This window comes from Thunnus thynnus, chromosome 1 (genome assembly GCF_963924715.1).
Source record: "Thunnus thynnus chromosome 1, fThuThy2.1, whole genome shotgun sequence".
NCBI lineage: Eukaryota > Metazoa > Chordata > Actinopteri > Scombriformes > Scombridae > Thunnus > Thunnus thynnus.
The window spans coordinates 34,812,440-34,826,631 of record NC_089517.1 but is presented as its reverse complement, the minus strand read 5'-3'; the positions used below and the strand labels follow the sequence as shown (position 1 = coordinate 34,826,631).

The 14,192-nt window shown below is 39.4% G+C and overlaps 1 protein-coding gene across 1 annotated transcript in view; it reads right to left on the bottom strand.

Annotated features, from left to right (window-relative positions):
* LOC137187452 (neural-cadherin-like) overlaps positions 1-14,192 on the bottom strand; it is a 265,262-nt gene that overhangs the window by 134,597 nt on the left and 116,473 nt on the right. Inside the window, exons 23-24 of the mRNA XM_067596339.1 lie at positions 10,172-10,356; positions 2,483-2,712 (exon numbers count right to left, since the gene is read on the bottom strand). Coding sequence (XP_067452440.1) covers positions 2,483-2,712; positions 10,172-10,356 — 415 coding nt within the window. The remainder of the gene's footprint in view (positions 1-2,482; positions 2,713-10,171; positions 10,357-14,192) is intronic.

Here is a 14,192-nt window from a genome sequence, read left to right as displayed (position 1 = left end):
CATTCTACACAGGGGTTTATGGTGTAGGAAGAACTCAAATTCCACTGATTTATTGATGATAATAGTGAAAATAATTTGATAAAAAATATAATTCTGATCTATCTCAAATGGCCTGACACTCAGCCAAAAAAAACCTTGGATGACCGCAGGATGACTGGATGTGTAAATAGATATTAATATCGTCCTTTATGTTTAGAAAAAGTTCAGCAGTGGGATGGCATGGGTTGCACGTTGCCATGGAAATGTGAATCAAGCGCACAACCTTGCACTTTTAAAAAACATAAATCAAAATGTAAAAGCTGAGTAATACATCCTTTACAGAACAGATGTGGGGAAGTAGTGAAGCTGATGAGGTTGGAGGTTGAGGCTACAAATTGCTTGCTCTTTAAAGGGGACCTATTATGCTTTTCCTTATTTTCAGTCATATATATAATGTTACAAGGTCAGATGTTCATATTAAATGTTACCAAAGTGTCAAATAATGAGGTAAACATAGGTAGAAGTAATCCCTGTGAGCAGAAAGAACCGGCTTCAGACTGCTCTGAGTGCTCGGTTTCCAATGTTTTTCCAACTTTAAGCTCGAGCTGACGTTGGTGAATTTTGGGAGTAGTCATGCTGAGCCATGACTTCAGGCATGGCATGAGTCGAAACACTGTGAGTGTTTTTCCATTACAAAGTAAAATCATTTGTTGGAGGTGTGCTGGTTTTCTGTAACTCTTCATCTAACATCATCATCGCTTTGGTTGTTTCTGCTTGTACTATTCCTCCCTGCATGATTTTTAACTGATCCGCTGAACAAATAGCTCCAAATATCTCCATATTTTGTTGTGCTGACTGGTTTTTAGTGCTGCTAATGAAGCTCTGCTAACTCGGTGAGGAACATGTTTCATTTCCTGTAAATTTTTCACAGTAAGTCTCCCATTATTTAGTCATTTAAAAGCTTTTAATATAACGCAGTAAAGCAGGAAATGTTGGGTTTTCATCAACAGTAATTTAATACGACTCTGATACTGCTGCCCCTTGGCATACTTCCGGAAAGCTGGACAATCAGAACAGAGTGGGCTCATTAAGAGGGGTGGGCTTAAAGAGACAGGAGCTAAGACTGCCTGTTAAGAGACAGAGGCTAAACTGAGAGGCTGCATAAAGGGCCAGTATAAGATAAATAAGGAGTTTTTTGAACTGCACAGAGCTGGAAACGAGTATAATGGGTCCCCTTTAATGAGAAATGATCTTTATCTTTCTCAGACAGTTTTGATGCTAGCTTGGCTGTTTTGGGGCTGTTTTTTGTTGTATGTCCATTGGCCTGTTAGGACTGTAATGGAGAGCTGTTTTCAGGCAGGCAAGATGAAAGCAGAGAGTCTGGTTAAATGGGAACCCAGAGTATTTTTGCTGTATGGCAGCAACAACAAGCAAAATGTGTTGATTCCGTAGTAAAAACAGGTGAGATCAATATTGTATTAGACGAACAAAGAATTTATTATTGAGGTCTGAGGGGCAAGGTACACTAGTGGCTTATGACGCACATGAAAACACTTGCGCCTACAGTTTTCCATGTATGAGTGGCATCCTGATATGCGTCAACATGTCAGGATATGCAACTATCCTATTTCTAAGCCCCTATGTGCCCCAACAAGCAGTGGTTTTATCACATTCCCTTCCTGGATCTGCACTTCACAGCTATTTTACCTTGACTACTTCTTCAGTCTGTGCATTCAGTGTGTGCTACCTGCGTCAAATGACACAGCACTACATGGATGAAGAAAGTCCATGATAAACTGTGAATAATAATGTTGATACCATTTAAATGTATTATAGACTGTTTTTGAGAAAAGTGGAGGAGAAAATTTGCTTTTTTAGAGCAATAACAAAAGTAAAAGAAACGACAGAAACTGCTTTGAGTTTACGAATGACACACAGCCTTTGTTTACAGCATTTACAGATGTCAGTAGTGTTGTTTCTAAAATGAATTTCTTGTCCAGGCTGAGTCTAAAATATATGACACACAGCTCCTTCTGAAGTTTTATTACTGATGCAGTTGGGTTTGTGTACCATGTTGTGTGTAGAATTTTGACTGTCAGTCCCGCATACAACAAACTGAGACCACATTTTGACTGACATATTTGATTTGTTGGAATTTATTGTAGGCTTCAGCCAAAACATTGCCGGAGGCAAAACTGCTGCCTGCAACCAGCAAGTGTGAGAGAAGACAGAGAGTACAGACTTGTTTGAAAGGTTCACTCTCCCCCATTTGGGATTTCTCTGTGGCTTGACTTATCCAGTGGCTTTGCAGTACACTTATTCACTGGTGTGCATTTGGTTAGGTTATGTTTTGTAGATTATGTGAGTGTCATTCACGGGCCGTGTTGTCAATCAAGCGAACCCAGATCAGAACAGATCAGCCAACAAACCAAGGATGAATTTATTGTGTCTTCCTCAAACGTCATTATGGATAAAAGGCTTAATGACATGAACAGTGACCTACCTTTTGTTTGTGAGCAGCCAGATATCCATGCATTTTCTCGGGCTGGAGGAAGGAGGGGCCGTCATGCACAGCAAAGCGAACATCCAGCATTCGCTCCCTCACATCCATTAGGCTAAAGATGTTGACATCATCAGGTGGAACGGAAAGCATCTCAGACAGGAAGTCCACCAGCAGTTCGTAGCGGCTCCGCTGCTTCCCTCTCAGTTCAATGAACTCCTTTGCTGTGATGTCTGGGAAACACACACACACACACATGATTGCAACAGTAGACTGTATAGAAGTGGCCTCATTATTTCCACCCCTGCTCAAGGATAAATCCAATTATTTTCAAACTAGGCTCGAGTGCTGAACTAAAATATAGTCCAGAACACTCAAGACTGGAGCTGTGATGATAAATTATTGAAAATGGCTCACTTTATCTGACAAAATCTTTTGTTTGGAAGGTTATTCTGAGTCTGTACTGTATATCTGTTTTCACAATGTGTGTGTGTGTGTGTGTGTGTGTGTGTGTGTGTGCTTGGAGGTGAAGGTAGTGGGAGTTGGATTTGAATACCTAGCTCTGCCAGTTAAAGGTAATTACACTCTTGACAATTTGTGGTTCAATTTCTAATCATACTCAGTCATTAGGCCCTTGAGAAAGAAAGGTACAGTGTTAGTGAAGAGGTACAGTGTTAACATGTGTTGACAGTGTCACCCGTGTTTTGGAAGAGTTTAGAGCCCAATACACAATAACTGTAGTTAAAACAGAGGAAAACAGAGTTGAAGCCTAAAAATATGTTTTGGGCGTACAGCACGTGTGACGCATGAAGCGTTACACCGGCAGTGTAGACAGCTGTAGAAGCGACATAGAAGTGTACTGTTCCATCAGACAGGTGCTTTGAGCTAACATGCTCACAAATGCAGGTATTTGGTCATAAACCAAAGTATTGGACAGATTGAAATTTTGACCAGACAATGGCGATAGATGAAAAGTCAGCAAAGTCACCAGTCACCAAGGTTACCACAATTCATTCTGAAGGAAATATTAATATGTGTACCAAATTCATTTAAAAGTCATTTCACTCAAAATCACAAATGTCAACTTCATAGTAGCACTTGAAGAAAAGTCAGGTGATCACGAAGGTCATTAGAATTCATAGTGTTAGAACCATGAATTTCTGTACAATCCCTCCAGTAGATGTACCATAAACAAGTTAAAATTTTCTTTGACCTGATGGTGGGGGTCAAAAAATCTTTTCATCCTTCAACAAAAAGAAGACACCAAAACTCAGCCATAACACATCCTCTATGATAGAGAAATGTTTGAGTCATGATGAAGGCTGAGAAGGAAAGCAGAAACACAACAATATTTTGAGTTTTCATATATGGTTTGCTCAAAACTGCACTTGAACCAAAAATCAGTACACAACACCAAATCATTCCATACATAAAAGACAAATACCTGTATTTAGTACATGGGAAGCAACACATACAAATATACACTTTTATTTTTCTAGGTGCACCTCCACTTTAAATGACATTTGGGCTGTACTCATAATCACATAGAGTCCTGTTGGAGTGATTTTTTCCCAACAAAACATAAAAAACAACTTTGCGACTCAAAACTAGTGTGGACTTAAAGATCATTTAAGCGGAATTCCGTGTACCCTCATCAACTGAGTATTATATTTTGTTATTATTAAAAGGGGAACACTGAGTTGTTCACTCTTTTCCACAGAGAATATAATGACAGTTGTGAGGGTAGCTAATATCAAAATAATTTTGGAAGATATGTGAATTATCGTCAGGGATAGAAGGGGACTCTGGTGGAGGTAGGTCTGCCCACAGCACCCTCATCACCTCCACCCCAAAATTGTTTGATGCCACAAAGCCAGTACTTCCCACATTATCTCCCCAAATATTCTGACTTAACTAGGCAGAGGTCAAGGGTTTGTGTGGCCTTTAAATTCAGCTTTCAAAATGACAGTATGAAATAAATAGCTGCTTTGATAAAAATCACTGTATTCTTTATGGTACAGAACATGACATCAAATTTCCGTAACAGAGAGAGATTGCACACTGATGGATAAATAACCACAGATAGATGCATGTTTTTTTGTTAACTTTCTTCTACTTAAACATAGCAACATCAAAGGGAATGTATGTATAAAAGATAGCTCCTAGAGTAGGAGAGGTTGCACTGAGGTTTAGTCACACATACACACAGGCACATTTGCACAACACTACACTGCGGTCGATACTCTTCAGCACGTCTGAGAGAAAAGAAAGTGAGTGGGAGGAGTGAGAAATGGAGGGAGCTTTTCATCCTTTATTCAGCCTTTTGTAATGATCTGCTTAACTTTGGTGTGTTGACAGTCCCGCCTCTGTTCCATACTGCGATCAACAGGAGTGTTTAATGTTAATTTTATATGTACAATTTGCAAGAATATAATCCTTTGTGAAATATTTTACTATGACAAGACAGATAGGCAGGAAGGGCTTCAAAGCATGAGTGTAAAACATTTTATGGTTAAGTATTCAGTCTGGTAGTTCTACAACCTGACCTGAACCAAATGAGTTTCAGCCAAGTAATAGGTTGAGTTTGGGCCATTTTGTTGTGCAAAGCTTCATTCTCAGGCCAGGTTTGATTATTTTAAAATGTAATACATGAGGACATTTCTCTCTTTATCTGTCTGACTGTGCCATGTGTTTGCATCCATGCATGTCATGTGTTGCAAGTAGATTCACAAAGATCAGTGGGAAAACTGAAAGAGACAAGGCATGGCCAATGCATTGTATTAGACTGGTAAGCTAACGGTTAGCAATGGGAAAAATAAAGCAAAAATATAGCCTCGGGCTCGGGCTCAGCCTGGAAGGGTCAGCTAAAGCTAACATAAGGCTTTAGCAGCCTCAGCTACCCAAATCAACTTGGCTTCTTCCAAAGTTATAGTCTTGTTAGTATAAAATTCCCCCTTTTTGTTTCTGCAGAAATCATTTCCTTTCTAAACTGTGGTAGAAGGAAACCAACACAAATAGGGACTTTGGTGCTGCTAAAAGACTGTAACTTTGGAAAATACACAAGGACAAGGACTATGAATTCTGTCACCCATTTTTACATTGAATCACATTAGGAAGGGATCTAGGGCCTATGGATTCTAGCCCAGCATCGAGAAGAGAAAACCAAACATTGTTTTATTGTACATGTGGGAATGTGAGTGTTTGTTTTAAAACAGACTTGGAAACAGGTGAACCTTTTCTTTTACTGGAGGACCAGTCCCAATCTAGTAGAGTTCTAATACTTAAGTCTAAACTTGAGTCCAAATCCCAAAGTGCCCTGTTAAAGATCAAGGACTACCAAAAACTACCATACATCATAAAAATGTCTTAATAATCAACATTCAGTGACTGAAACTGGTTCCCACAGGGATAGAAGTAGAAGAACACACACACACATATTTATATATATATATATATATATATATATATATATATATATATATATATATATATATATATATATATATATATATATAAAGGGGTGGGCAGGGTGATTAGGTTTGTGAGTGCGTAGGAAGACAGAGCCTAGGCATTAAGAGACAAGACAGGGGGCTCAGAATGGGCTCAGCGGATACAGCGTGAGGGATCCAGGCTAATGTCAGCTCCCATCAGTCAGTCCAGCGGGAGAAACAAGGACACAGGCAGACAGAGAGACAGTCAGGAGGGATGGGGGCTGGGGTAGAGGGTAGTAACTCCTAACGCAGAGTGGCAGCCTTTGCACCTGGCTTTGATCCAACCTCACAATTCACTACCGCTTTCTCCTTCCCAGAGGCTTTGTTGGGGTTGGGTGTCGAGGCGCGCTCCTGCCTGTTGGTTCATGATTTCACGCAACTAGGCAAAGAAATGGTATCCAGATATCTTACTCATGTCATAGTATGAAATAACTGCAACAAAACAGTGAGAAAGGACAAACACTAGCATGGTCTTTGTGCTGTTTCTTGATGAAAGCCTTAGCATGACCGAAACACAGCAGAGCTTTTCTTAAAGGTGTTCTTTAGAGCAAGCCAAGCAACTGAGGATTCTGTAAAGTTTTGATGTTTTGAAGTCTTAATGTTTTGAAGACTACCTTGAAGCATTTTTGAAAGCAACCAAACAATCAACAGCATGCTTCCACAAAAGAGAAATTGAAGAGAAGCTGCTATTATCTATTCAGTGAAAGATAACTGCTGTCACCTTCCATGGAATTCTACTTAAAAAGTACATTTTTAGTTGAGAAGTAACCAGTAGATCATTTAAACGGTATTAATAGCAAACATGTATTTTAGAATAACTACACAAAATGATACAAAATAAAGCACATTATGAAGTAACACTAATGTATTTATTGAATTATATTATTCTGAGATATGTTTATGGAGGTTTGTTTGTAGACCATGATGTCTTTCTCAACTTTGTATCACAATAAAGGCGACACAGGTCACTGAGGCCACTAAAAGAAAATTATATGCAGCACTGTGTGGATGGCACTCAGCTGAAACATACCTCTCTCCTAGTATACAGTATACTGTACTCAATGTAGATGGTTTCTAACACAAACACTGCAATTCATGATTTATTTTAGTTTCTGATATGATGTGATGAATTGTGGACAACCAACAAACAAATCACTGTGATACCATGTTTTCAACTAATTTTCAATCAGGACCCCAAACACCACTCAATTATCAAAGAAAATGTTAGGAGGGATGGTGGGGAATGGCACTTATTTAAGTTGTGCCTAGAATCTGACCAGAGGGTTAACATGAGTGTAATCAGTCAGTGCAGTACAGCAACAGATCCAGGGAGTTTTAGCTTAGCTTAGAACAAAAATTGCCAGCAACCACTTACTGGTTTGATCAATTAGAAGAAAATAATTGGAAACAATCATCATTTACAGCGTATTGTTAATCGAAAATACCAAATATTCATTGGTTCCAGCTTCTCAAATTTGAGGGTTATTCTTCTTTCTCTGTTCATATATCACTGTACTGTACCGTTTTAGACTGTTAGTCTGACAAACCAAGAAATTTAAGGATGTCATCTTGTGCTCTGGGAAATTGTGATGGGTCTATGATTAACATGATATGGATTAAATGATTAATTGAAAAAATATGATTAATTATTAAAGATAAATTGGTACAGTAAAGAGGTATTCTAACAATTTAGAAGTGTACTTCCATAAAGTTTAGGGGCCTTGCTACAGACAGGTTAAAAAAGTGGCCAAAATCAATTCATTTAACTTGCATTGCATTTATTAAACACACACAGACACAGAAATTTAAAATAAGGAAACTAGTTTTATTGGCATTTCTTGTACTATTTGCATTTCAGATCTTTTAATGGGATATCAGGAGACTAGGCTCATAAATTACCAGCAATAGGAACAGTAACAAGGGCAATATGAGTGTCAGATCCATAAAATGGGTAGAGGAAGTCTCAGGTATCTAACATATAATCCCTGCACTGGCAGACTAAGATATTTTCCCAATTTCTGTGTATTGATCCTACAATGCACATACCTCAGAGGAAGAGACAGGTGCGGAAAGAGAGATAGATAAATATTTAGGTTATATCTCAGTCCAGTGTATCTTTCTTTGAAGGGCAGGGACAGTAAATAAAGGGCTCATCGGTTCATTGTATAACACAAAGTACATTAGCCTACCGTATGCAGCGTATGTACTCATCATGTGCTTCTGATTGTGCTTTCACCCCCGAGCACTGTGTATTTCACACTAAGCTAGTGTTATGTGGACATTTCAAGGACTTTTTGTTTACCACATTTTTTACCTTTCCATCAATATTGAGAAAGAGAGAGAGAGAAAGAGAGTGAGCGAGAGAGGGAGAATTAATCTCAGCAAGGCAGATTTAACTAGTGCTTTCTTTGTGCATCCTTATTGCATTCCACATTTGTTCTTGAAATGGGATTTAGAATGTCAAGGAGGGTGTAAGTAATGCTATAAGTAGAATATTTTCATAATCCCCGAGACTGAGAATCAATGGACTGTTTACTCCAAAGCTCCACAAGGAAAAATAAAATCCTGGAAATGGCGTTTGTACATATCCTCCGCACACACACCACTGTTTTGGTAGCTTGCCTACACCTCAGGATGATCTCAAAGTCATTAATCCTTGATATTACATTTTCTTTTGAAACCTCCAACTTACAATTTTTGTGAGTTTGTTCATTGCTGAACTGCAGGTTAAAAGCATTTGAGTGATTTTGACACTGTGTTCACAGTGGTGGCTGACTCCAGCGCTCCCTAGCTCTCAATTTAAGTCCTTCAGTTACAACCGAGACCTATTAAATCAATACATTCTGCAGCTAACAGCCCTTCGATGACAGTCAAGCCATTTAAAAATCCCCAATGAAGTGACCATCCCACAGGGATAAGTTGTTGACAAACCTGACCTTATTATTCTAAATGAAATAGATGAAAAATACAGGTTTCAATCCTAAAAACAAATAGCACAGTTAAGAATAGTTTAACTGAGCAATAATTTCATTTTGATTTTCATTTCTCATCTTAAACACATTTTCTGATCTACATTTTGCACATAGATTAATTTCTTTTATACACATATTGAAATGTGGGCGCCAGCTGTTCTCCACCACACCGTCTCTGGGTTTGGTGCACATTAATTTACCTCAGCCCTGTTTTCAGAATGGGAAGCAAATCCTTTTATCTACTTATATGAGGCTTGACTCTCCCTTCCATCCCTTTCCCTCTTCATTTCTCTCCCTTTACTCCCTTCCCATCTTTGGAGTGCACCCTCTGGCCTCCCGCTCTGCTTCTATTTCAATATCTGTGAAATCATAAAAATCCGTCAGCCATGTCCCATTTCTCTATAGCGAATTTAATTCTGAGCAGACAGCCGATGTGTTGTACATCAGGTAATGATGGATGCTGCTCAGCATGTGAGGAGAATGTGCTGGCTGAGCAAAAACCTCTCGACTAATTATTTTGCCGGCATAAGTAATGGAAAAAGGCTTTTCTGTGTGTGTGCGGACGACTACTGAGATCCCATGAGTCAGGGGAGAGGGATTAATAATGGGTGTAATCTTTCGCTAAGGAAACATCTTTAACTTAGAGTGTGACAGCCCTTTGAAACACTGCAAACAACTAGAGCAAACAGTAATCAGCACTCATTAATTTTCTACGACTAGAGACAAGTCTGCAAATAATGACCATGGTCTCAACACTTCCTTGTCAGCAGGGAAGAAGTTGGGCACAGTTTTAATTTTTAGGCAACACTGGCTTTTGTCAGCTTATATACAATTGGTATTGCTAGAGGTCCTACCTATTGCTGTAGTAGCATGAGTGTCACAAACCATCAATCACAAGGAAAGCGGGAAGTGTGGCTGCAAGTGATGTGTGTGGTAACTGTAAAAACTGGTTGAACAGTGCTTGGAAGGCCACAAACAAATGGGTCAAGCACAGTTTGAATGTCAAAACAAAGGAGCAGAAAATGAAACATTCATCGGGACAGTTTTTTGTGGACATGTGTGTATCAGTATTTTTCTTAATTACAGTCTTTATGAGGAAAAAGGTTAGTCTCAGAGTAAGATATTACACTCCTGTGTAATGTTCAGAACTGGTGATGACATGACTAAAACTTTGGGGCAATGTTTGTGTGTTTCTCTCTGTGTGTCTGTTTGTATAGTGTTAGTCCCACCTGCCAGACGGAGCGACCCCGAGTTATAGATAGCCTCGTCTCGCAGCTCTCTGACGTGCACAGTGACGGTGGAGACTGCATCTGGCCAGACTCCATCGGAGACACGGACCTGGAACTGGTAGGTGCCAGGTGGAGCGTTCTCCTTGATGATTAGGAAGCCCGTTCTCTTGTTCAGGATGAAGTAACTGAGAGAAATAACAAACACACAGGCACCAAACCAGTTTGAAAGTTGCTAATTTTGTGGATATTTTGAGAGAAATCTTGTTGGGTCATTTGCCACACTAACTTTTTTAGATTACAACATTTGAATGCGTCAGTTCTTTTTCACAGCAGTGGAGCCCTCTGAATAGGCTTAACTTGTAATCATCTCCAAACAGTAAACCTGAGATGAGCCCACAAAAACAGCTTGCATAAAAGGCAGTGTGCTTATGTCCATGTGTCTCCAGCAGGCTGGATCATAATGCAACCAGGCTTTAAGATTGGCTGGTGGTTTTGCCAACATCCCATTTCACTACAGGCAAAAGATAGCTGTGTGGGCCACTCTGAGCTATTTACTAACCACTTGGAGCCTGAGAGGGTCAAGCTACTGAATCTATAGAACTGACCCCTGGCATGGTACTGATTAGTCATTAGGCTATTACCGACATCTCAGTGAGTCTGCAGAGACCAGTTATTTCAGTTTCCATCAAAGGTTGGCATGGTAACCAGCTAAATGAAAGGAAATGCCTCTTTAGACTGCACACTTATTGTCTATAAGTGCACAGTCAACCATTAGACAATATATATTTCTTGCTCCTCTCAGGTTGGAACTCACTTCACCTTTAGCTCTGGTGTCCAGTGTTGGTGTTACAGCAGGGAATGCAGGTGAAGCCCTCTAACAGGGCTCTATGTAAAACTGAACAATGTTCTATGGTGGAGGCCTCCATTCCACTACCCACTAGGAGCTGATCTGAAAATGCAGGGATTGGTACATGTGGGACTAATATTGGTTGGCTCATTGAAGGTTAGCTGGCTGACCTTGCACTATTCAAATGTGTAGTATGTGGCTCTGCTAGGATGAGAGGTGAAACCCATAAAGCCCTGTTTGAAGGCTCCAACTGTATTCATAGAACTGGGATTATGATATAATCATCATTTAACCTTAGCCCAGTACCCATTGGCATTACATCCATATTGGATAATTCCACACCGGTGGGCCCAGGGCATAAAGTAAGAGTGTGGAGGTCGGGAGGTCGGGCTAATGGATGATCACCATAACCAACTGTTAGTTGTCTAACCCTAACCATACTTATCCACATAACCACACACATAACCACAGTTTATTTACCATAACCACAGTCTTTCCCTAACTTTAACCATTCTGTAGTTGCCATGCTCAGATACTGTAAAAAGCAAGAATTTTAAAAAGTCTGGTATTGGACATAAAACAATGTGGTCATTGAAGGTAATCTTGGATTTTGCAGAACTGTCCAAGTGATGTGCTTGTGTAGCGACAGGGTTGCTAAATACAGCACTGGATCATTATCTGCTTCCACACTTAGAGCCTACTGGCCTCCAAGTGCCATCTGAATACAAATGAGCAGCATGTGAATGCCAGAAAACTTTGCTTTGTCAAACTCTATGACAAATTATGTATTTCATGAAAAATGCATGTTAACCATTTTGAAATGTACCAAAACTGTTTTTCACAACAGATTTCATGCCCCAACAGATGAGCCAATATTTTAATTGCATAATTTAGGTTTTTCTTCAAGATGAGGTACAATATGTATACCTTTATACATAGAGGTGTATCCAACATTTATTTTAAAAAAATTACTGGATGCGCTGTACAATTTTATCAGTCATGGTATGTATGATAGAGTGAAGCTACAGTGTCTGTGTGAGTTATGTGATATGAAGGCTCAACATACAACTAAGCCTCAACACCCTTTCCTCATCTGGTTGCCTGCAGGACACAGTTCAGCTGTCCAAGCTGAAGACAAACTGTTACAAATACTCCTTCATCCCCCTCAGCAATGGCTTTTACTCTGAGTTTTAGTGTTTACTCTATTTTCTGCTGTAAACCAATTGCCCTCTGGGACAATAATAGAAAGTGAGCAGCGACGATGCATTAGGGAGAGGGAAGGCAAGGGAAAAATGAGACTGACTAATAGGCACAAGGACGCGAGGAAGCAATTTCACTTGGTCCTTGTCTCCATGCTCTCCTTGTACAGTAAATGAGCTCATTCAAGTTTAATTAGAGAGGAAATCCAAGGCAGAACCTTGGCAAATCAAATCAAACCACTTGTAGAGCCAAGGGCCACATTAGCTCATTTTACAGCACATGCTGTTGTGTGTAGATTACATCTTCGGTCTGGTACTTAACTCCATGTTTCACATCACTGAAAGACACTTTTAAATCTTTAGCAGAACCACCAATACTAAAATACAGTTGTTACCACTTGGTCCTTCCCAACTTGCTGAAGCCTGCTTTTATAGACATTTATGTCAAATGTTTATTCCAGTTGTAGTAGGACACTTGGAATAAAACTATTCTACAGGATGCACTGAATTTCCTTTCAGCACAGTTTATTTAACCAATTTAACTTAGTAAATATACAATACAGACATGTGATCCAATTACCTAAAATGGAATGACTACAATATACACTACTTTGGTTGATTTGCTGCACTAAAATGAAAATGTATAAAGCAGACCAGAATGAGCTATGACAGGCTCTGTTTTGTGAAAAGCCCGTACCACAGTGATGAAACAATGTGTTCTGAACTCAACTTAGGTTTGAAACACCAAGAGATGAGAGCTGTCATGAAAGGTTAATGCCTCATATTACACCCAGTCCTCCATGTGGGCTGAACTTTAACTTTGAGAGAGAAGTGAGAAAAGTTTGTCATTTCGACTTCAGCTCACTTTGGGAGATGAAGACTAAGGTGTCGTGGGATGCTGGAGTTTCGCTTTATGTGATTTTTGGGGAATTGTGTGTCCGTGTGTGTATGTGTGTGCGTGTGTGTGTGTGTAAAAGTGAAAAATGTATCTGCTCATCGTCACGTTTAGCAGAGGAAAGTCTCAAGGGAAGCATTTTCAGAGACAAACCAAAAACTTCAGCCATAGGATTTCCAATAACTTCTCACAAACACATCAACATGGAGGGAAGAACAAGATAAGGAGGCAAGGGAATGAGGAAATAAGGAATCAACCTGAGGAGAAAGAATAGACAAGATGGAGAGATAATGGAGAAAAATGTAAAAGGATAAAAAAAAATGGGAAAAGAAAAAAAGGAAAAAGAGAGCCAATATAAAAATATGTCAAAAACAAAATAAAACAAATCACTTAAGGAAGAACAAAAGGGGGATAGACAGAGATAAACAAAGAGGAAAGAACAAAGAAATAGGACAGGAATTAGGAAAGGAAGATGGGATTGGAATGGATATAATAGTTTTGACAGATGAGATGTAAAACAGCAGGTGGAGGTGTGTGGACACATTACAGAATTAGGCTGATTTAATGAGGCTGTTTCGTGAAGGAGGTTCCAGCTTAATCAATATAACCAGGGAGGCAGCTTGGTTACTGAGTGCTGATCACATTGCAGAGGAGAAAATAGGCCCACTTTCATCAAATCACACTGAATTCATGCAAAAAAATAAAAAGGGAATTGGGAGCCAGCAAAATAGTCAGAAAATGGCAACAGTTTGAATCCTGTAAAGTCTGAGGGACTTCAATAATAGCCTTCCAGATAAGTCTTGAGTATTGATCACAGTGCAAAAAATATCAGCCACCCTCTTCGTGAGAGATATTTCACTCAGGGGTGCTGTTTTTTCGCATTATTTTGATGTCTCAATCAATCACAGCAACACATCATATGATATAGACACAGTGTGTTGCAAGATTGACTTTTAAGTGCTGGTTCAGGACATGAAAGATATGTGTAAGATATGTTTTTGGCCAACACAACCTACAGAGACATGTGAGATAGTAATGTTCACTTTTGGATAATCTTGAGCATGATCTTTCATGAGTGCA